The 23,523-nt window shown below is 37.9% G+C and overlaps 1 protein-coding gene across 1 annotated transcript in view; it reads left to right on the top strand.

The window, feature by feature from the left end:
* LOC131949768 (uncharacterized) overlaps nt 1-23,523 on the top strand; it is a 53,664-nt gene that overhangs the window by 8,527 nt on the left and 21,614 nt on the right. The window contains exon 2 of the mRNA XM_059311706.1: nt 10,239-11,181. Within this exon, the coding sequence (XP_059167689.1) occupies nt 10,631-11,181 (551 nt within the window). The 5' untranslated portion in view covers nt 10,239-10,630. The remainder of the gene's footprint in view (nt 1-10,238; nt 11,182-23,523) is intronic.

Below are 23,523 nucleotides of genomic sequence, written 5' to 3'. Positions count from 1 at the left end.
GAGTTGAGGACATGGGTCTAGGGTTTCTTTAAGTAAATAAATTGTTGAATTGAGGACATGGGTCTAGGGTTTCTTTAAGTAAATAAATTGTTGAATTGAGGACATGGGTCTAGGGTTTCTTTAAGTAAATAAATTGTTGGGTTGAGGACATGGGTCTAGGGTTTCTTTAAGTAAATAAATTGTTGGGTTGAGGACATGGGTCTAGAGTTTCTTTAAGTAAATAAATTGTTGGGTTGAGGACATGGGTCTAGGGTTTCTTTAAGTAAATAAATTGTTGGGTTGAGGACATGGGTCTAGGGTTTCTTTAAGTAAATAAATTGTTGGTTTGAGGACATGGGTCTAGGGTTTCTTTAAGTAAATAAATTGTTGGGTTGAGGACATGGGTCTAGGGTTTCTTTAAGTAAATAAATTGTTGAGTTGAGGACATGGGTCTAGGGTTTCTTTAAGTAAATAAATTGTTGAGTTGAGGACATGGGTCTAGGGTTTCTTTAAGTAAATAAATTGTTGGGTTGAGGACATGGGTCTAGGGTTTCTTTAAGTAAAAAAATTGTTGGGTTGAGGACATGGGTCTAGGGTTTCTTTAAGTAAATAAATTGTTGGGTTGAGGACATGGGTCTAGGGTTTCTTTAAGTAAAAAAATTGTTGGGTTGAGGACATGGGTCTAGGGTTTCTTTAAGTAAATAAATTGTTGGGTTGAGGACATGGGTCTAGGGTTTCTTTAAGTAAATAAATTGTTGAGTTGAGGACATGGGTCTAGGGTTTCTTTAAGTAAATAAATTGTTGGGTTGAGGACATGGGTCTAGGGTTTCTTTAAGTAAATAAATTGTTGAGTTGAGGACATGGGTCTAGGGTTTCTTTAAGTAAATAAATTGTTGGTTTGAGGACATGGGTCTTGGGTTTCTTTAAGTAAATAAATTGTTGGGTTGAGGACATGGGTCTTGGGTTTCTTTAAGTAAATAAATTGTTGGGTTGAGGACATGGGTCTAGGGTTTCTTTAAGTAAATAAATTGTTGAGTTGAGGACATGGGTCTAGGGTTTCTTTAAGTAAATAAATTGTTGGGTTGAGGACATGGGTCTAGGGTTTCTTTAAGTAAATAAATTGTTGAGTTGAGGAAATGGGTCTAGGGTTTCTTTAAGTAAATAAATTGTTGGGTTGAGGACATGGGTCTAGGGTTTCTTTAAGTAAAAAAATTGTTGGGTTGAGGACATGGGTCTAGGGTTTCTTTAAGTAAATAAATTGTTGGGTTGAGGACATGGGTCTTGGGTTTCTTTAAGTAAATAAATTGTTGGGTTGAGGACATGGGTCTAGGGTTTTTTTAAGTAAAAAAATTGTTGGGTTGAGGACATGGGTCTAGGGTTTCTTTAAGTAAATAAATTGTTGGGTTGAGGACATGGGTCTAGGGTTTCTTTAAGTAAATAAATTGTTGGGTTGAGGACATGGGTCTAGGGTTTCTTTAAGTAAAAAAATTGTTGGGTTGAGGACATGGGTCTAGGGTTTCTTTAAGTAAATAAATTGTTGGGTTGAGGACATGGGTCTAGAGTTTCTTTAAGTAAATAAATTGTTGGTTTGAGGACATGGGTCTAGGGTTTCTTTAAGTAAATAAATTGTTGGGTTGAGGACATGGGTCTAGGGTTTCTTTAAGTAAATAAATAGTTGGTTTGAGGACATGGGTCTAGGGTTTCTTTAAGTAAATAAATTGTTGGGTTGAGGACATGGGTCTAGGGTTTCTTTAAGTAAATAAATTGTTGGTTTGAGGACATGGGTCTAGGGTTTCTTTAAGTAAATAAATTGTTGGGTTGAGGACATGGGTCTAGGGTTTCTTTAAGTAAAAAAATTGTTGGGTTGAGGACATGGGTCTAGGGTTTCTTTAAGTAAATAAATTGTTGGGTTGAGGACATGGGTCTTGGGTTTCTTTAAGTAAATAAATTGTTGGGTTGAGGACATGGGTCTAGGGTTTCTTTAAGTAAATAAATTGTTGGGTTGAGGACATGGGTCTTGGGTTTCTTTAAGTAAATAAATTGTTGAGTTGAGGACATGGGTCTAGAGTTTCTTTAAGTAAAAAAATTGTTGGGTTGAGGACATGGGTCTAGTGTTTCTTTAAGTAAATAAATTGTTGAGTTGAGGACATGGGTCTAGGGTTTCTTTAAGTAAATAAATTGTTGGGTTGAGGACATGGGTCTAGGGTTTCTTTAAGTAAATAAATTGTTGAATTGAGGACATGGGTCTAGGGTTTCTTTAAGTAAATAAATTGTTGGGTTGAGGACATGGGTCTAGGGTTTCTTTAAGTAAATAAATTGTTGGGTTAAGGACATGGGTCTAGTGTTTCTTTAAGTAAATAAATGGTTGGGTTGAGGACATGGGTCTAGGGTTTCTTTAAGTAAATAAATTGTTGGGTTGAGGACATGGGTCTTGGGTTTCTTTAAGTAAATAAATTGTTGGGTTGAGGACATGGGTCTAGGGTTTCTTTAAGTAAATAAATTGTTGGGTTGAGGACATGGGTCTTGGGTTTCTTTAAGTAAATAAATTGTTGGGTTGAGGACATGGGTCTAGGGTTTCTTTAAGTAAATAAATTGTTGGGTTGAGGACATGGGTCTAGGGTTTCTTTAAGTAAATAAATTGTTGGGTTGAGGACATGGGTCTAGGGTTTCTTTAAGTAAATAAATTGTTGGGTTGAGGACATGGGTCTAGGGTTTCTTTAAGTAAATAAATTGTTGGGTTGAGGACATGGGTCTAGGGTTTCTTTAAGTAAATAAATTGTTGGGTTGAGGACATGGGTCTGGGGTTTCTTTAAGTAAATAAATTGTTGGGTTGAGGACATGGGTCTAGGGTTTCTTTAAGTAAATAAATTGTTGGGTTGAGGACATGGGTCTTGGGTTTCTTTAAGTAAATAAATTGTTGGGTTGAGGACATGGGTCTTGTGTTTCTTTAAGTAAATAAATTGTTGAGTTGAGGCCATGGGTCTAGGGTTTCTTTAAGTAAATAAATTGTTGGGTTGAGGACATAGGTCTAGGGTTTCTTTAAGTAAATAAATTGTTGAGTTGAGGACATGGGTCTAGGGTTTCTTTAAGTAAATAAATTGTTGAGTTGAGGACATGGGTCTAGGGTTTCTTTAAGTAAATAAATTGTTGGGTTGAGGACATGGGTCTGGGGTTTCTTTAAGTAAATAAATTGTTGAATTGAGGACACGGGTCTAGGGTTTCTTTAAGTAAATAAATTGTTGGGTTGAGGACATAGGTCTAGGGTTTCTTTAAGTAAATAAATTGTTGGGTTGAGGACATGGGTCTAGGGTTTCTTTAAGTAAATAAATTGTTGGGTTGAGGACATGGGTCTAGGGTTTCTTTAAGTAAATAAATTGTTGGGTTGAGGACATGGGTCTAGGGTTTCTTTAAGTAAATAAATTTTTGTTTTGAGGACATGGGTCTAGGGTTTCTTTAAGTAAATAAATTGTTGGGTTGAGGACATGGGTCTAGAGTTTCTTTAAGTAAATAAATTGTTGGGTTGAGGACATGGGTCTTGGGTTTCTTTAAGTAAATAAATTGTTGGGTTGAGGACATGGGTCTAGGGTTTCTTTAAGTAAATAAATTGTTGGGTTGAGGACATAGGTCTAGGGTTTCTTTAAGTAAATAAATTGTTGGGTTGAGGACATGGGTCTAGGGTTTCTTTAAGTAAATAAATTGTTGGGTTGAGGACATGGGTCTAGGGTTTCTTTAAGTAAATAAATTGTTGGGTTGAGGACATGGGTCTAGGGTTTCTTTAAGTAAATAAATTGTTGGTTTGAGGACATGGGTCTAGGGTTTTTTTAAGTAAATAAATTGTTGGGTTGAGGACATGGGTCTAGAGTTTCTTTAAGTAAATAAATTGTTGGGTTGAGGACATGGGTCTAGAGTTTCTTTAAGTAAATAAATTGTTGGGTTGAGGACATGGGTCTAGGGTTTCTTTAAGTAAATAAATTGTTGGGTTGAGGACATGGGTCTAGGGTTTCTTTAAGTAAATAAATTGTTGGGTTAAGGACATGGGTCTAGGGTTTCTTTAAGTAAATAAATTGTTGGGTTGAGGACATGGGTCTTGGGTTTCTTTAAGTAAATAAATTGTTGGGTTGAGGACATGGGTCTAGGGTTTCTTTAAGTAAATAAATTGTTGGGTTGAGGACATGGGTCTTGGGTTTCTTTAAGTAAATAAATTGTTGGGTTGAGGACATGGGTCTAGGGTTTCTTTAAGTAAATAAATTGTTGGGTTGAGGACATGGGTCTAGGGTTTAAATGCAGGATTTAGACGCTCGTCAATGTATGTTGTCTTAGTGTGGTTTAGACGTGTACTGTAATATGGGGTGAGGGGGATTTGTCAGATAGGTTTAGGATAACGTAGACTGCAAGTAAAGCAACCGTGGTGAAAACAAAAATTAATTGTACATAAACCGGGATTGAACTCCACTAAACTTTCTCGAATATTCTTATATAACACTACGGGGGAAGGCAATGTGGGATATAGACACGATTTTTAATCCATTTTTAATTTAATATAAATAATATATATTTAAAATACAAAATTTCATAAAAAACGTTTTAATAACAAGCTTTTATGTAATAATGCACTAAAAATTAGATAATAAATTAAACACTACTATTTAAATTACTATAAAGAAAAGCGTGGGTCAATTTAGTACCTATTGGATACCTTTACTAATATTTGAGAAGAGACCCACGCTTTTCTTTATAGTAATTTAAATAGTAGTGTATAATTTATTTTATTACTTTTTAGTGCATTATTACATAAAAGCTTGTTATTAAAACGGTTTTTATGAAAAAAATATGTTTCAGTACTTTACATGTTTTATTTACAATAGAGTTACATGACTAAAAACCCTTGCGCGCTTTTTGAACGTGATGGCGCAGCTATTAAACGTGATGACGCGTGTGGTGTGGTTGGATAGACATGCCTACTAATTCGGTGCAAATTTTAATTAATTCATAAAAAATTAATTAGGCATCCAATTAAGTCAAATTTCAGATTGCATTGTCTTTATGTCTTGACCCATGTACCAACTAAGAAGCGTATCTGTCAGTTAGAAGTGTCCGAATTTTCGCTCCGGCGTTTCGATCTAGACTGACAGACAGAGGAAGTGAGTTAAATAAAAGCTTGTAATAATAGAATCTCGTAGAAAAAAAGAATTGCACACCAAGTGAATGGCACACAATATGTGTTTAATAGTGTGGAATATTTTTAGTACTTTATAAATTCACTAGCCGTCCCGGCTAGGCCCTGCACTAGCCCCTGTGAAAAACCTATCTGTAAAGGACCATGACATGTTTGTTTAGTAATCAGCATATACCCGGCATTGCCCACCCTAACCACGACCAACTAAAACCAAAACACACAAAAAACGCAAACATAACACAAACACAAATACAAACACAAACGAAAACGAAAACACAAATCAAATGCAAACACAACCCCAACCACAAACACAAAGAAAACACAAACGCAAACAAAAAAGCAAACAGATCCAACCATGCTGGGGCGCCGGCGGAACCGCCTGATTCAACTTAGTAAACGACTATAGTACCCCAACTTATTCTTAGTCAAAGCGCTCACTTAAACAAACGTAGGTGCCATAGCGAACACTGGAAGGCCCGGAGCACCAAATAGCACACTATCAGGGCGCCGGAGGACGCCCGGATTCGATTCAGTTAAAAACTATAGTAACCTTTCTTATCCATAATCTATCGCACTGTTTGAAACGAAATTATGCACCATAGCGCTCACAGGATAGCCCAGGGCGCCAAATAGAATTAGATCTTTTACCTAATATGAGAAATTTCGTTTATCTGAAACAGTACTTAAGTTATAGGCTTTTGAAAAACTAAAAGTAAAAAAAATCCCACTTCTGGTTATTGGAAATCGCTGAAAAGTTGATACAGAACTACAAATTTGATATTACTTAAATATGAAATCAACCTAGCTGTAACGGTACACAAGTTATCGTGTTCACAGACATATATCCACTCACACACAGACATACTGACAGAATTGCAAAGTAGTTTTTCCGACTCGATTACGCATAAAACGCCGAAATTTTGATAAATCTGCATTTACAATTCTCGCCCTATTAAAAAAGTCCCCTATAGGCCTACTCCGTATATAATAAAGTACTGAGGTGTAAAACGATGAAAACTGTCAGTAAGCAATTCTACATGTATAAAAACAGAATTGTAAGCCTATTATTTAAGAGTATACTGTACGTATAGTGTATGATATTTTATGATTCTCTACTGTGTATATTCATAGGAATATTGTGAAGTCTAGGCCTTGGTCTGTGTATTGTATCTTTATTTTAAAACTGCAAGGGAAAGGGGAAATACTTGAGATTAATTTCAATGAAGTTCCAAAATTTACCTCAGGTTATACATTGTATTTGGATTTATTTCGTCTTATTTGTACCTGGTTCGTATGAGTTTTGTTTTATCTTACATTTTTTTTAAATTGATACACTGTTCAGAATTGAATTAAGATAAAGACGTCAACATATTATAGACTATTATAAAAGAAGGTAAAAACAATGTCAAGCAAATATTTTGCTAACAACCTTTCCAAAAAACAAATATTACAATTGTTGAGGTTTCTTAAGCTGTGCACCTATCACAACTAACTGGGATAAACTAAATGTAATACAATGCATAAACAACCTAGCACTCGTTGTGTTTTATCTGCAACGAACGAAAACTTTGATGAAATAAACAATCGACATTCATGTAATAAGATAGTCTGTATTTATTTGGCCAATCCAAGAGCTTGGATGAAATAACTCGAAACCCATAACTCGAGACCCATAAAAACTGACTGCTGAAATCAGACGTTTCTGAGACCTCTACAACTGACCAACGGACCGAATGAAGAGAACAAAAAGAGACGGAATGTTTGGCCGATATAGAAATTATTGGAAACTTAATCTTCGCCCGGAACCAATCGAATAATTGATTGATTTAATTGCAGTAGAAGTACGGGATATTTTAGATGGTAATGTGTGCTACCTCTGGTTTTTGAAAGACTGTGTAACTTTATCAACCTGGCTACACCTCTATGTCTCTTGTATGAACGTTATTATTAAATAATTGATTAATATTAGCCGAGACGCAACAGTGTTAAAAAGAAAAACGTTGAAAATAAGCTCAAAATAACGCCAACTTGGAATCAGGCTACAAAAAGGTTGTATTTAGTGCGAAGGCTGTTCTACATAAATGTCGATCTGGAATCTGGCTGTTTGTCATTTTCTGTTATTGTAGTTGTTAGTCTTCTGAAAGCAAAGATACAAAAACCTATTGATAGTATTTAAAAAATGTGTATATAAAATTAATAAAAGCTTTACAAAATTACAATATACATAAGTAGTCTAAACACCAGAATTTCGCGGTATTCAAACTCACAACACCACGAGGTGTAAAATATAGGCCTAAACTAGTCTAAACACCTGAATTTCGCGGTATTCAACATCACAACACAACACCACAAACAATGCTCCAACAAACATTCCCAAAACGCCAAAAATACAAAATAATACCTATAATAAGAAACACAAACAACAATCATAACACTAGCCTTGCTAAAAATATAAACAAAAACATATAATCATCTCTTATTCAAATTCTATATAAACAAAATAATTAGATAATCCGACAAAGCCATCATTCAAACAAATCAAAGGCTATAAGAACACAATAATTAGATAATCACACATAAAGCCATTATTCAAACAAATCAAAGGCTATAGGAACACAATAATTAGATAATCACACACAAAGCCATCATTCAAACGAATCAAAGGCTTTAGGAACAGAATATTTAGATAATCCCACACAAAGCCATCATTCAACCAAATCAAAGGCTATAGGAACAGAATAATTAGATAATCCCACATAAAGCCATCATTCAACCAAATCAAAGGCTATAGGAACAGAATCTTTAGATAATCCCACACAAAGCCATCATTCAAACAAATCAAAGGCTTTAGGAACAGAATAATTAGATAATCCCCCATAAATCCATCATTCAAACTAATCAAAGACTATAGGAACAGAATAATTAGATAATCCCACACAAAGCTATCATTCAACCAAATCAAAGGCTATAGGAACAGAATATTTAGATAATCCAACATAAAGCCATTATTCAACCAAATCAAAGGCTATAGGAACACAATAATTAGATAATCACACACAAAGCCATCATTCAAACAAATCAAAGGCTTTAGGAACAGAATAATTAGATAATCACACATAAAGCCATTATTCAACCAAATCAAAGGCTATAGGAACAGAATAATTAGATAATCCCACACAAAGCCATCATTCAACCAAATCAAAGGCTATAGGAACAGAATATTTAGATAATCCAACATAAAGCCATTATTCAACCAAATCAAAGGCTATAGGAACACAATAATTAGATAATCACACACAAAGCCATCATTCAAACAAATCAAAGGCTTTAGGAACAGAATAATTAGATAATCACACATAAAGCCATTATTCAACCAAATCAAAGGCTATAGGAACAGAATAATTAGATAATCCCACACAAAGCCATCATTCAACCAAATCAAAGGCTATAGGAACATAATATTTAGATAATCCAACATAAAGCCATTATTCAACCAAATCAAAGGCGATAGGAACAGAATAATTAGATAATCCCACACAAAGCCATCATTCAACCAAATCAAAGGCTATAGGAACAGAATATTTAGATAAAATGTACATATTTGAGACTGATTTAAAGTATTGAAGTAAACACGAATCGTCTCTTGAGTTGAAACCAACCCGAACGTAACAACTGGTGGCCAGTATGAAACAAGTACAAGCAAAGACCGGATGCTTTCTTGACGTTTGCCTGATGCTGTCCTGACGTTTGCCTGATGCTGTCTTGACGTTTGCCTGATGCTGTCCTGACGTTTGCCTGATGCTGTCCTGACGTTTGCCGGATGCTGTCGGGATGCCGTTAGCCCGACGCTATTTCTGTTTGACAGAGTATGTAACAACATCGACTGTGGGTTGCAAATTTTTGTGATGTAGAATGTTTGAGATAGGGGCAGGAGTCATAAACCATTGTAGGCAGAGAGCGCAAAGGGTAGACTCAATTTTTTTTTATGTTAAAGGTTTGAGATAGGGGCAGGAGTCATAAACCATTGTAGCCAGAGAGCGCAGGTTGACTCAAAAATTTTTGTGATGTAGAATGGTTGAGATAGGTCTAGGAGTCATAAACCAGTGTAGCCAGAGAGCGCAGGTTGACTCAAAAAATTTTGTGATGTAGAATGGTTGAGATAGGTCTAGGAGTCATAAACCAGTGTAGCCAGAGAGCGCAGGTTGACTCAAATTTTTGTGTGGAAAGTTCTTAGATTTGGTACGATCCACCTGGGTGCGTATGATTTTTTTTACTTACATGAATGTAATGTGCTGGCTCGAAATTGAAGCAGTCTGTATGTTTGGTTAAATTCAAATGATGTATTTTTTTTAAAGAGGCTGATTAGTAGTCTTATATATAATCCATGTCGGTAGCAGTTCTGTATATTTTCATTATGTATTCCATTGTATATACATTCTGTCATATATATTCTTTGGAATGTATATTTTTAACTTGTGTACTAGTGTATGCGAATGAAAGGCTTTGTGGTTTTTTTTTAATTAGCTAGGATTTGTTAGTCAGTATTTGTAGTTATTACTACAAATACTTAGGTGGGGGGTAGTTATTACGGGTCAGTTGTAGGTTAGATTAGAATAGAATAGGATAGAATAATCTAGAATTAGGGGAGAGTGCGTGTGTGAGTTGAGTTTACCCTAGAGTATTGTTAACCCCGGTGTGTTGGTGTATTGTTATCCCAAGGTCGAATGCGGTATAAAAGCTGGAGTGAATGGCAGTCAGCAGAAGTTACTTGATAGCGGGTAGGACGAGGGCTACGCTAAAATGTACATATTTGAGACAATAAAAGTATTGAAGTAAACACGAATCGTCTCTTGAGTTGAAACCAACCCGAACGTAATAGCATGTATGATATACATTATGTGTATATATATGAAATACATCTACATGTATGATGTACACAACTGTGTAAGATACAAAATACACATGTTATTATTGTATTTCAACCCAATGACTATTCATGTTAGAAAATGTATTTTCCTTATAAACATATCAATGTTTGTAACAATTAAGATTTTCAAACTTGTTCAAACTATTTTTTTTTCAGATTAAAAAAACTTTTGACAAGCTCCCAATATATTACACTCAACGTATTGACGAAAATCTAAAGCAAAACTTTGTAAGCTGAGCGTGTAACAAGAAATCAAAAACTGGCTTCAGTAGAAAGAAACAATTGTTATAGCTAAACATTTTACGCTCGAAAGTTTATGATTTTTTTCCATTTCCATGTTGATAACATACGATCTCCACAACAGCGTTGTATGAACAAAAAGTTATAATCATCCGAAGAATTGATCTAATATATGATCCAAATGATTAGATTTTGCTGGAACATTCAAATCAAATAGTTCCGAAATTGAAGTAACTCAAGAATTAAAAATACTAGGTCCAATCTTGATTTCAAAACGCACGTCTCCAGACCTCGACTGAAGAAAAAAAATGTCCTGCTTCGTCAAGTCGGCCAGCTGTCTGCTCTTCCTTTCACTGTACTTGCAGCAGACTTTTTCCTTTGATGTGGAAGGTTTTTGTAGGAACAGATGCCTTCACGGACGTGGGGGTATCCTCTGCAAGTGCAGCGCCATCCACTTTGCTGGAAAACGTTCCCATCCACATCCAGGGGCTAATGGATACAGCACGGACCAGGACTTAGGCTCGGTACAATCGTTAACAAACATCATCAAAAACGCGTACGCCCAGGAGAATCCAGAACCACCAAGAGACATGTATCGACTACACGACATTAGCCAGCATGTGAAGGTTCTACAGCCGACAGACTTGCTGGGCTGGAGTGGAAAATCACACCTAGAAGCTCCCCTAACTGGCAGACGACGAGTAGCAGACTATAAAGACCGGAACTCTCTGACGGGAGGCGAGCAAGTCTTGCCTTTAGCACGAGACGATTTGGGTAGCAGACAGACAGAGGTTGACAGTGAAACAAAGTTGAAGCTTCTACGACTACAACATTTACTGAAGGAAGCACTGGATGGAAGGTGATTTTCTTCTCTGATTTCTATTGCAATCATCACGACCCAACTTGTATCAAACAATTAAAACTACACCATCAGTAGAAAACAACCGGTAAAAGAACAAACGTAGAGCAACACCAGTAGAACAACACCAGTAGAACACCAGTAGAACAACACCAGTAGAACACCAATAGAACAACACCAGTAGAACAACACCAGTAGAACAACACCAGTAGAACAACACCAGTAGAACACCAGTAGAACAACACCAGTAGAACAACACCAGTAGAACAACAGTAGAACAACACCAGTAGAACAACACCAGTAGAACAACACCAGTAGAAAAACACCAGTAGAACAATACCAGTAGAACAACACCAGTAGAACAACACCAGTAGAACAACACCAGTAGAACAACACCAGTAGAACAACACCAGTAGTACACCAGTAGAACAACACCCGTAGAACACCAGTAGAACAACACCAGAAGAACACCAGTAGAACAACACGAGTAGAACAACAGTAGAACAACACCAGTAGAACAACTCCAGTAGAACAACACCAGCAGAACAACACCAGTAGAACAACACCAGTAGAACACCAGAAGAACACCAGTAGAACAACCCCAGTAGAACAACACCAGTAGAACAACAACAGTAGAATACCAGTAGAACAACACCAGTAGAACAACAGTAGAACAACACCATTAGAACAACACCAGTAGAACAACACCAGTAGAAAAACACCAGTAGATCAACACCAGTAAACACCAGTAGAACAACACCAGTAGAACAACACCAGTAGAACAACACCAGTAGAACACCAGTAGAACAACACCAGTAGAACAACACCAGTAGAACACCAGTAGAACAACACCAGTAGAACAACAGTAGAACAACACCAGTAGAACAACACCAGTAGAACAACACCAGTAGAACAACAGTAGAACAACACCAGGAGAACAACACCAGTAGAACAACACCAATAGAACACCAGTTATTAACACCAGTAGAACAACACCAGTAGAAAAACACCAGTAGAACAACACCAGTAGAACACCAGTAGAACAATACCAGTAGAACAACACCAGTAGAACAACACCAGTAGAACAACACCAGTAGAAAAACACCAGTAGAAAACACCAGTAGAACAACACCAGTAGAACAACACCAGTAGAACAATAGTAGAACAACACCAGTAGAACAACACCAGTAGAACAACACCAGTAGAACAACACCAGTAGAACACCAGTAGAATAACACCAGTAGAACAAAACCAGTAGAACAACACCAGTAGAACACCAGTAGAACAACACCAGTAGAACAACACAGTAGAAAAACACCAGTAGATCAACACCAGTAGAACACCAGTAGAACAACACCAGTAGAACAACACCAGTAGACTAACACTAGTAGAACAACACCAGTAGAACAACACCAATAGAACAACACCAGTAGAACAACACCAGTAGAACAACACCAGTAGAACAACACCAGTAGAACACCAGTAGAACACCAGTAGAACAACAGTAGAACAACACCAGTAGAACAACACCAGTAGAACAACACCAGTAGAAAAACACCAGTAGAACAACACCAGTAGAACAACACCAGTAGAACATAACAGTAGAACAACACCAATAGAACAACACCAGTAGAACAACACAAGTAGAACAACACCAGTAGAACAACACCAGTAGAATAACACCAGTAGAAAAACACCAGTAGAACAACACCAGTAGAACACCAGTAGAACAACACAAGTAGAACAACACCAGTAGAACAACACCAGTAGAACAACACCAGTAGAACAACAGTAGAACAACACCAGTAGAACAACACCAGTAGAACAACACCAGTAGAACAACACCAGTAGAACAACACCAGTAGAACACCAGTAGAACAACACAAGTAGAACAACACCAGTAGAACAACACCAGTAGAACAACACCAGTAGAACAACACCAGTAGAGTAACAGTAGAACAACAGTAGAACAACACCAGTAGAACAACACCAGTAGAACAACACCAGTAGAACAACACCAGTAGAACAACACCAGTAGAACAATACCAGTAGAACAACACAAGTAGAACACCAGTAGATCACCAGTAGAACAACACCAGTAGAACAACACCAGTAGAACAACACCAGTAGTACACCAGTAGAACAACACCCGTAGAACACCAGTAGAACAACACCAGTAGAACAACACCAGTAGAACAACACCAGTTGAACACCAATAGAACAACACCAGTAGAACAACACCAGTAGAACAACAACAGTACAATATCACCAGTACAATATCACCTGCACAACACCACCTGTAGAACAACATATTAGAACACCACCTTTATCCACCTCACATCGTAAAGGCCTACCTCCAACCTACACTTGAGGATATTTTCACAAACAATTTTTCCATGTTTATAAAATGGATTTTTGTCCAAACAATTTTTCCATGTTTATAAAATGGATATTTATCCAAACAATTTTTACATGTTTATAAAATGGATTTTTGTCCAAACAATTTTTCCATGTTTATAAAATGATGTAGTTGGTGTCCTGACATCATATACCACATTCAAGTATTATGCGAATTATGACATGTGTACAAAAAAAATAAGTGTCATGATTTATAACATGCAGTTCTAGAATATTATGAAAGTATTAGAATGAAGCATTTTTATTTAAAGAATACACAATTCATAAGCCATTGAAAAATAATTGAATAATGGTTGTAAATATTTTAATAAAATTGAGGTCAAGGGTTAACACCTCACATTTAATACAAAACTTTAGCCACGCCATATTACATACACTACTTTAGTCACGTCATATTACATACAATACTTTAGCCATGTCATTAACATACAATACTTTAGCCACGACATATTACATACAATACTTTAGTCACGACGTATTATATACAACTTTAGCCACGTCATATAACATACAATACTTTAGCCACGTCATTTACATACAATACTTTAGCCACGACATATTACATACAATACTTTAGCCACGACATATTACATACAATACTTTAGTCACGTCATTTACATACAATACTTTAGCCACGTCATTAACATACAATACTTTAGCCGCGTCATATTATATACAATACTTTAGCCACGACATATTACATACAGTACTTTAGCCACGACATATTATATACAATACTTTCGCCACGACATATTATATACAGCTTTAGCCACAGCATATTGCATACAATACTTTAGCCACGTCATTTACATACAATACTTTAGTTACGACATATTATATACAACTTTAGCCACGACATATTACATACAATACTTTAGCCATGACATATTACATACAATACTTTCGCCACGGCATATTACATACAATACTTTAGCCACTACATATTACATACAATACTTTAGCCACGTCATTTACATACAATACTTTAGCCACGACATATTACATACAATACTTTAGCCACCTCATTTACATACAATACTTTAGCCACGACATATTACATACAATATTATAGTTGTCATATTACTTTAGAAATATATTGGAATTTTTATTAGATAATGAATATTAGCCGCTATAACGCTTTCTTTTTGGCTATTTTATAAATGGTTAAAGAAATTGATTTCTCTACTCAATAAAGACCGAGCTCATAAACATTAGAATGAAACCGATGTTAAAATAAACTGATCTTTGGGGTCGGGAAGGGGGTTGTACACACAAAAATTACTTCATTTTAGGGGTTGGGTTGGGGGGGTCTAACGTTGATGACGTTTTTGTGGTTGCAATGGGGAGCAGTGTTTCATTCAAACTTTTTTCCGGGGGAAGGGGACACTATTTTTTTGGGGTGGGGGGGGAGAGACTAAATTTTCCGGGGGCGGACACTGGTAAAAGAAACCCCGATGGGGAGTTCAGAGTGTGACGTCTTTTAAGTGTGACCTATATTTCGTGCTCTTGGGCAGTTTTTTTTTTTTTTTTTTAAAGCCGCGTTTTCTATTGTACAGTGACTAACCCAAGCTGTTGCGTAGAAAATCAAATTACAAGGGCGGAAGGAGGCAACCGTTTACACTATTGTTGTAACTTTCTGACATTCTTTAAACAAACTAATCGGAACTGCTTCAGATAGAGAAATATCGGGGCCATGATGCAGCTTCAAATAGAGAAATATTGGGCCCATAAAGCTACTTTAAATAGAGAAATATTGGGCCCATAAAGCTACTTTAAATAGAGAAATATTGTTCCCATAAAGCTACTTTAAATAGAGAAATATTGGGCCCATAAAGCTACTTTAAATAGAGAAATATTGGGCCCATAAAGCTACTTTAAATAGAGAAATATTGGGCCCATGAAGCTACTTTAAATAGAGAAATATTGGGCCCATAAAGCTACTTTAAATAGAGAAATATTGGGCCCATAAAGCTACTTAAATAGAGAAATATTGGGCCCATAAAGCAACTTTAAATAGAGGAATATTGGGCCCATAAAGCTGCTTTAAATAGAGAAATATTGGGCCCATAAAGCTGCTTTAAATAGAGAAATATTGGGCCCATGAAGCTACTTTAAATAGAGAAATATTGGGCCCATAAAGCTACTTTAAATAGAGAAATAGAGCGACCATAACACTCCTTGAAAATCGGGACATTACACTGAAACAGTTGAACAGAGGGTGGAAGGGAGAGTGACAAAAACATTTTCTTCGTGTCCCTGCTCTCAAAACTAATCTAAATATATACCAGAGAAGTCTAGGAAGAAATTTTGAAATTTAAGTGTGCTGGTTTTTGAGAGAAATTACCCTTTTAAAAATTCTCTAGGCTTATGTAGCCTACATTATCAATAACATCAATTATACCGTCCCGCCCTAAAGGTCAACATAATATAATTTAAAAGGCAATGCTAATCACCAATCATCAAATACACATACAATAATGTTATCATCATTTTGCTTGTAGTTACTACAAAATTTTGTCTATTGATTCGATATTTTTGCAGCTAGATTCCGCTGTAATCCAGCATTACATTGACTGACTCCATGAAATCTCAACCCATTAATCAACTAGTTAAATTAACATAACACTTAATATATAGTTCAAACAGTATATTGGTGGAATAATTATAATGTTATCTATTGTTAATTAAAATCTAGTATACCAGTAACAACGTAACTTAACATTAAATCATACAAACCACAAACTAACTCTATTTAGCTGAAAACTAACATGAAAATCAACTTAAAGATAGCATTTCCAAGTAAAAAAAAATACAAAAATATGTTTTTATAACACATATTTAATCAAAGTTTGAATTTTTTTTCGTGAATTTATCAGAAAAATTTATTATCCCGGGGGTTTATATCGCGGGAGGGGGGGGGTTGTGTCCGGGGGGGGGGGTAGGTTATGTCCGAGGGGTTTATGTCCAGGATGTTTACGTCGGGGGGTTTATGTGCAGGTTTTTTTTTTTTTACCGGGAGTCTGAATCACTATTTATTCTGGATATTAATGCCCGCTCTTTGTAAAGTTGCTTAGTTACCTTAAAGTTACCTTAAAGCTAGCATAAGCGAGGAATTGGACCTAAGGATCATGGAGGCCCTTTTCCAGCTTTAAAAAAAAATTATAAATTATACATTGGAATTTTAATATTAGTTTTCTATAAATTACTTTAAAAAGAAAATGGAAATCGACTTTCTTTTCTCATGTATACAGAAAATATTTAAAAATCAGTAAAAGGCACTTGCTCCTTACACAGTACACAGGCAGTGGCATGCAAAGATGGATGAGAGTTAGGTGGGTGGGGGTCCCGTTAGAGGCACAGTCCCACCGTATGAATAATAGTTCTAAGTCTCCAGGTACTTGATTTATTTACTGTAAAAGCTCGCAGGCCCCAGGAGCTCGTGGGGGTAGGGGCGTGAGCTTTGCCCGCCGTGATTACATGGTTGTTGGGTCACTGCCCCCACTCTAGATTGGAATTTTCATTAAGCGTTTTTTTTTCTCGCTGAAATCCTGCAATTCACGCCTTGTTATAAAGTAATTGAACTGGAAAATTGTGAAATACAAACATAGTTTTAAAAAATTTAAACACGAATTGGACTATCACAGCACCGATCTTAGGGGCCCACCAAGATTTGTTCCTAGGGGCCCACCAAGATTTGTTCCTAGGGACCACCCAGATTTGTTCATGGGAGGCCCACCAAGATTTGTTCCTAGGGGCCCATCGAGATTTGTTCCTGGGAGGCCCACCGAGATTTGTTCCTGGGAGGCCCACCGAGATTTGTTCCTGGAAGGCCCACCGAGATTTGTTCTTGGGAGCACCATTGAGATTTGTTCCCGGGAGGCCCACCGAGATTTGTTCCTAGGGGTCCACCGAGAATCATCCTATGGGCCCACTGAGATGTGTTCTTGGGAGTACCACTGAGATTTGTTCCTGGTAGGCCCACCGAGATTTGTTCCTAGAGGCCCACCGAGATTTGTTCCTGTGAGGCCCACTGAGATTTGTTCCCGGGAGTACCACTGAGATTTGTTCTTTGGAGTACCACTGAGATTTGTTCCTAGGGGCCCACCGAGATTTGTTGCTAGGGGCCCACCGAGATTTGTTCCTAGGGGCCCACCGAGATTTGTGCCTAGGGACCCACCGACATTTGTTCTTAGGGGCCCACCGAGATTTGTTCCTAGGGGCCCACCGAGATTTGTTGCTAGGGGCCCACCGAGATTTGTTCCTAGGGGCCCACGGAGATTTGTTCCTAGGGGCCCACGGAGATTTGTTCCTAGGGGCCCACCGAGATTTGTTCCTAGGGACCCACCAAGATTTGTTCCTGGGAAGCCCACCGAGATTTGTTCCTAGGGGCCCACCGAGATTTGTTCCTGTGAGGCCCACCGAGATTAGTTCCTAGGGGCCCATCGAGATTTGTTCCTAGGGGCCCACCGAGATTTGTTCCTAGGGGCCCACCGAGATTTGTTCCTGGGAGGCCCACCGAGATTTGTTCCTAGGGGCCCATCGAGATTTGTTCCTGGGAGGCCCACCGAGATTTGTTCCTAGGGACCCACCGACATTTGTTCTTAGGGGCCCACCGAGATTTGTTCCTAGGGGCCCATCGAGATTTGTTCCTGGGAGGCCCACCAAGATTTGTTCCTGGGAGGCCCACCGAGATTTGTTCTAGGGGCCCATCGAGATTTGTTCCTAGGGGCCCACCGAGATTTGTTCTAGGGGCCCATCGAGATTTGTTCCTAGGGGCCCACCGAGATTTGTTCTAGGGGCCCATCGAGATTTGTTCCTAGGGGCCCACCGAGATTTGTTCTAGGGACCCATCGAGATTTGTTCCTAGGGGCCCATCGAGATTTCTGGTTGTTACACCGGCGCATTCGACAGAGAGATATACGTTTAAAATTGTATTTTCTTCTTATTTCTAGCAATTTTTTTCGATATCTCCTTGTAGTAAAACAGGTCTTACTAATTGTATTTTCCTCTTATTTCTAGCATTTTTTTTCGATGTCTCCTCAGAGGCGTAGCGAGGGGGGCGGGGGGGTGGACGTATGTACCCGGGCGCCGACCTTAGGGGGGGGGGCGCCAAATTGAAAGTGTGAGGGGGTGTGCAAATGAAAAGTTCGAGGGGGGATGCTAATCGAAAGTTTGAGGGGGGGGGGGGGTCAAATGAAAAGTTCGAGGGGGGGGGGGGTGGAAATCGAAAATTTGCTCCCGAGGTGGGCGCCAAATTGAAAGTATGTCCCCGGGCGCCGGGAAGGGTCGCTACGCCTCTGCCCCCCCCCCCCCGGAGAAAAAAGTCTGGAAGAAACACTGTATTAGGATAAAAAAGAAGTTTGCATGGGATTATTTTTTAAAAAATGTAATGTGATAGGTAAAATAAAGGAATCTTACATTCTTTTCATTTTTTTTACTTTTTCGGCAGAGGCGTAGCGACCCTTCCCGGCGCCCGGGGACAAACTTTTCGATTTGCACCCCCCCCCCCTCGAGATTTTGATTTGCACCCCCCCCCTCAACCTTTCAATTTATTTTTCCAACCCATTTTGGCGCACCCTAAGCTCGGCGCCCGGGGACATATGTTCCCCCCCCCCCTTCGCTACGCTACTGGGGGGGCACTTGAAGTTTTCGGGGGGGGGGGGCGGTAGACTTTCTTCGGGGGGGGGGGCGGACACTGTTAAAAGTATATATTTTCTATATAAATTATATAAATTTCATTTCGTTCGGAGGGGGGGGGGGCGGTAAAAAAATGTCGCCCCTCCCCCCCCCCCCCCCGAAAAGATGCCTGGAAGAAACTCTGTCCTAATATGAAAACGAACACATTTTTTTTTTCTAATGTAAATTTAACTTTTATAAGTTATCTATGCTCATCAAGGGAATTAATATACATAACTGATGTCAGATAAAATAATATTTTGTGTGGCAAGTCATAAAATTATGGCAGTTTTGTTATTTGAAAATGAACCAAAATTTTAGAATTGCTTCTGCCCTTAAACACATCAGTACAAACACATGTTTTAATGCTAAAAAAATCATTCACGATAAGGCTTGCGGTATTTAAAATAATTTAAAGTTTCCAGCCGTCTAATACAAAGTCGTGTGTTTTGCTCAGTTCGACGTCATACGGAGCAAGGGACCATCAGGTTACCAGTTTAGGAAAATTTAATAGAGTTTGAAGCCTTCGGTAAGCTTTGCTATCCTATTTAAACATGGCCGCTGGTAGAGCTGTCAAGTAGTTGATTAATGGGTTTAGATTTCATTGGGTCAGTCAAGTAATTAACTAGTTGATTAATGGGTTTAGATTTCATTGGGTCAGTCAAGTAATTAACTAGTTGATTAATGGGTATAGATTTCATTGGGTCAGTCAAGTAATTAACTAGTTGATTAATGGGTATAGATTTCATTTGGTCAGTCAAGTAATTAACTAGTTGATTAATGGGTATAGATTTCATTGGGTCAGTCAAGTAATTAACTAGTTGATTAATGGGTATAGATTTCATTGGGTCAGTCAAGTAATTAACTAGTTGATTAATGGGTATAGATTTCATTGGGTCAGTCAAGTAATTAACTAGTTGATTAATGGGTTTAGATTTCATTGGGTCAGTCAAGTAATTAACTAGTTGATTAATGGGTATAGATTTCATTGGGTCAGTCAAGTAATTAACTAGTTGATTAATGGGTATAGATTTCATTGGGTCAGTCAAGTAATTAACTAGTTGATTAATGGGTATAGATTTCATTTGGTCAGTCAAGTAATTAACTAGTTGATTAATGGGTATAGATTTCATTGGGTCAGTCAAGTAATTAACTAGTTGATTAATGGGTATAGATTTCATTGGGTCAGTCAAGTAATTAACTAGTTGATTAATGGGTAAAGATTTCATTGGGTCAGTCAAGTAATTAACTAGTTGATTAATGGGTATAGATTTCATTGGGTCAGTCAAGTAATTAACTAGTTGATTAATGGGTTTAGATTTCATTGGGTCAGTCAAGTAATTAACTAGTTGATTAATGGGTATAGATTTCATTGGGTCAGTCAAGTAATTAACTAGTTGATTAATGGGTATAGATTTCATTGGGTCAGTCAAGTAATTAACTAGTTGATTAATGGGTTTAGATTTCATTGGGTCAGTCAAGTAATTAACTAGTTGATTAATGGGTATAGATTTCATTGGGTCAGTCAAGTAATTAACTAGTTGATTAATGGGTATAGATTTCATTGGGTCAGTCAAGTAATTAACTAGCTGATTAATGGGTTTAGATTTCATTGGGTGAGTCAAGTAATTAACTAGTTGATTAATGGGTATAGATTTCATTGGGTCAGTCAAGTAATTAACTAGTTGATTAATGGGTTTAGATTTCATTGGGTCAGTCAAGTAATTAACTAGTTGATTAATGGGTATAGATTTCATTGGGTCAGTCAAGTAATTAACTAGTTGATTAATGGGTTTAGATTTCATTGGGTCAGTCAAGTAATTAACTAGTTGATTAATGGGTATAGATTTCATTGGGTCAGTCAAGTAATTAACTAGTTGATTAATGGGTTTAGATTTCATTGGTCAGTCAAGTAATTTCAAGAGTTTTCATGTTTTTCATGGGGAACAATTTATATTTTTGGCCTTTGGTAAATAAAATGGCGTGTCCTTTTAACACAATTTAATGACGGTTAGGAATTTTTTTCATTGATTGCTAGGGTTAGCTTATAATGCAGGTTGTCTAAATGCTTGCAAGTGAGAAGTAGTTCATCGCGCTGACCCTTTACAGCAGGGATCTCCAAACTTTTCAGTCCGAGGGCCGCATTAACTATCAAATTTCAGTTCGGGGGCCAGTTGCTTCCAAGGAATGTCTCTGATTTTTCTGGGCAAAGTTCCTCAGCCATCACCAACAAACGTTTTTACCGTGGACAAAAAGATCTCCGCGGGCCGGATGAGAGGACCTCGCGGGCCGCATTTGGCCCACGGGCCGTAGTTTGGAGACCCCTGCTTTACAGTAATATCTATATATATAATTCTCTTCTTGGAGACGATAGAAAACACCAAGCTGTGAGCGCTCCCTACCACCCCACCCCTGCATGGTCTGGTAAGCTGTGGTTCACGCTAAATGTTTTCAATCGTAGAGTCGGGTTTAGTGACGGCTATTAGGGGCAGATAATTTAGTTTGAAACGATTTTAAACTTAGGGGAGGTAACTAAGAGGAGTTTACTTTCACGGGGTGGGGGGAGGTAGGGGTTGGGGAAAGGAGGGGGAGTTATCGTCCTTAACGAGCTACTGGTAGTGTTTTAAAGCAAATATTTTCAGTGGCAGCGTTGGTACTGTGGAATTCACAAATTATGAATTACTGAAAAGTAGAAAATAAAACAACTACATAGCGGCATATGATATGCCGCGGGTCGGCTCGTTTTTTGTTTTTGTTACCACAGCGTTACGCGATCTGATGCGATTAGACGAAAAAAATTGCTGGGTTTTTTAACGATGGGTCAATCGTTTCTCCCAATTGGGCTACTGTTTTTAACGCTACAATCAACTCATTGTATTGTCGTACTCGTACGCTGGTACGACTATGTTATTTAAGAGAGCTCCGGCTTCATATGTCGCGGGAAGGAGGTGATGAAAGTTGGCATTTTTACTTAAGTGGGTGCGCGTGTTAAAAAAGTTATTGTGGCTTCTGATTTAAACATTAAAGCTTTAGTTTTTATAGTGAAAACCAAAAATTAAGCGGTAACTTTGAGGGGGGGGGGCGAAAAAATGGGGGCCCTGATTGCAACCCTCTCAGCCCCCCCCCCCTAATCCGCTACTGCTTATTGCTCAGCAGAGTTAAGGAAGTTCTTTTTTTTTTACGCAGGACATGACCAGTGCTTGGTAATGTTTTTTAAGATGGCTGAAATGTTTTATCTAAAACAATGTCAAACGAAATTCGTTTAATTTATAAAGAAATATGTCCAGCAATTTTTAAAAATCTTTACATCTTTGTAAAACTACTTATCTCAATCTTGACATCTGTGTACAGCTTTTTGCTTCATATCTTTATACAGCTATTTGTTTTAATCTTGCCATCTTACTATAATGCTCCTCATAACTCTACTGATGACGTAGTAAAAGCTTACAGCATATCGACTACTCACAAGCAACGTACACCCGGGTAGATGTGATCATTACATCTCTCGCCGCAGGCTTATACTGCTGTCTTCTACTTCAAGATTCATAAGTGATTCTGCTTTAAAATCTGGGTCAGATGTTCTGGTTTAAAATGTGGGTCAGGTGTTCTGTTTTAAAATGTGGGTCAGGTGTTCTGGTTTAAAATGTGGGTCAGGTGTTCTGGTTTAAAATGTGGGTCAGGTGTTCTGGTTTAAAATGTGGGTCAGGTGTTCTGGTTTAAAATGTGGGTCAGGTGTTCTGGTTTAAAATGTGGGTCAGGTGTTCTGGTTTAAAATGTGGGTCAGGTGTTCTGGTTTAAAATGTGGGTCAGGTGTTCTGGTTTAAAATGTGGGTCAGGTGTTCTGGTTTAAAATGTGGGTCAGGTGTTCTGGTTTAAAATGTGGGTCAGGTGTTCTGGTTTAAAATGTGGGTCAGGTGTTCTGGTTTAAAATCTGGGTCAGGTGTTCTGGTTTAAAATATGGGTCAGGTGTTCTGGTTTAAAATATGGGTCAGATGTTCTGGTTTAAAATGTGGGTCAGGTGTTCTGGTTTAAAATGTGGGTCAGGTGCTCTGGTTTAAAATGTGGGTCAGGTGTTCTGGTTTAAAATATGGGTCAGGTGTTCTGGTTTAAAATGTGGGTCAGGTGTTCTGTTTTAAAATGTGGGTCAGGTGTTCTGGTTTAAAATGTGGGTCAGGTGTTCTGGTTTAAAATGTGGGTCATGTGTTCTGGTTTAAAATGTGGGTCAGGTGTTCTGGTTTAAAATGTGGG

This window comes from Physella acuta, unplaced genomic scaffold (genome assembly GCF_028476545.2).
Source record: "Physella acuta isolate Inbredline_101_S28 unplaced genomic scaffold, ASM2847654v3 ptg000713l, whole genome shotgun sequence".
Classification (NCBI taxonomy): Eukaryota; Metazoa; Mollusca; class Gastropoda; family Physidae; genus Physella; species Physella acuta.
The sequence above is the reverse complement of the archived record's forward strand: the minus strand, read 5'-3'. Positions and strand labels throughout refer to the sequence as shown.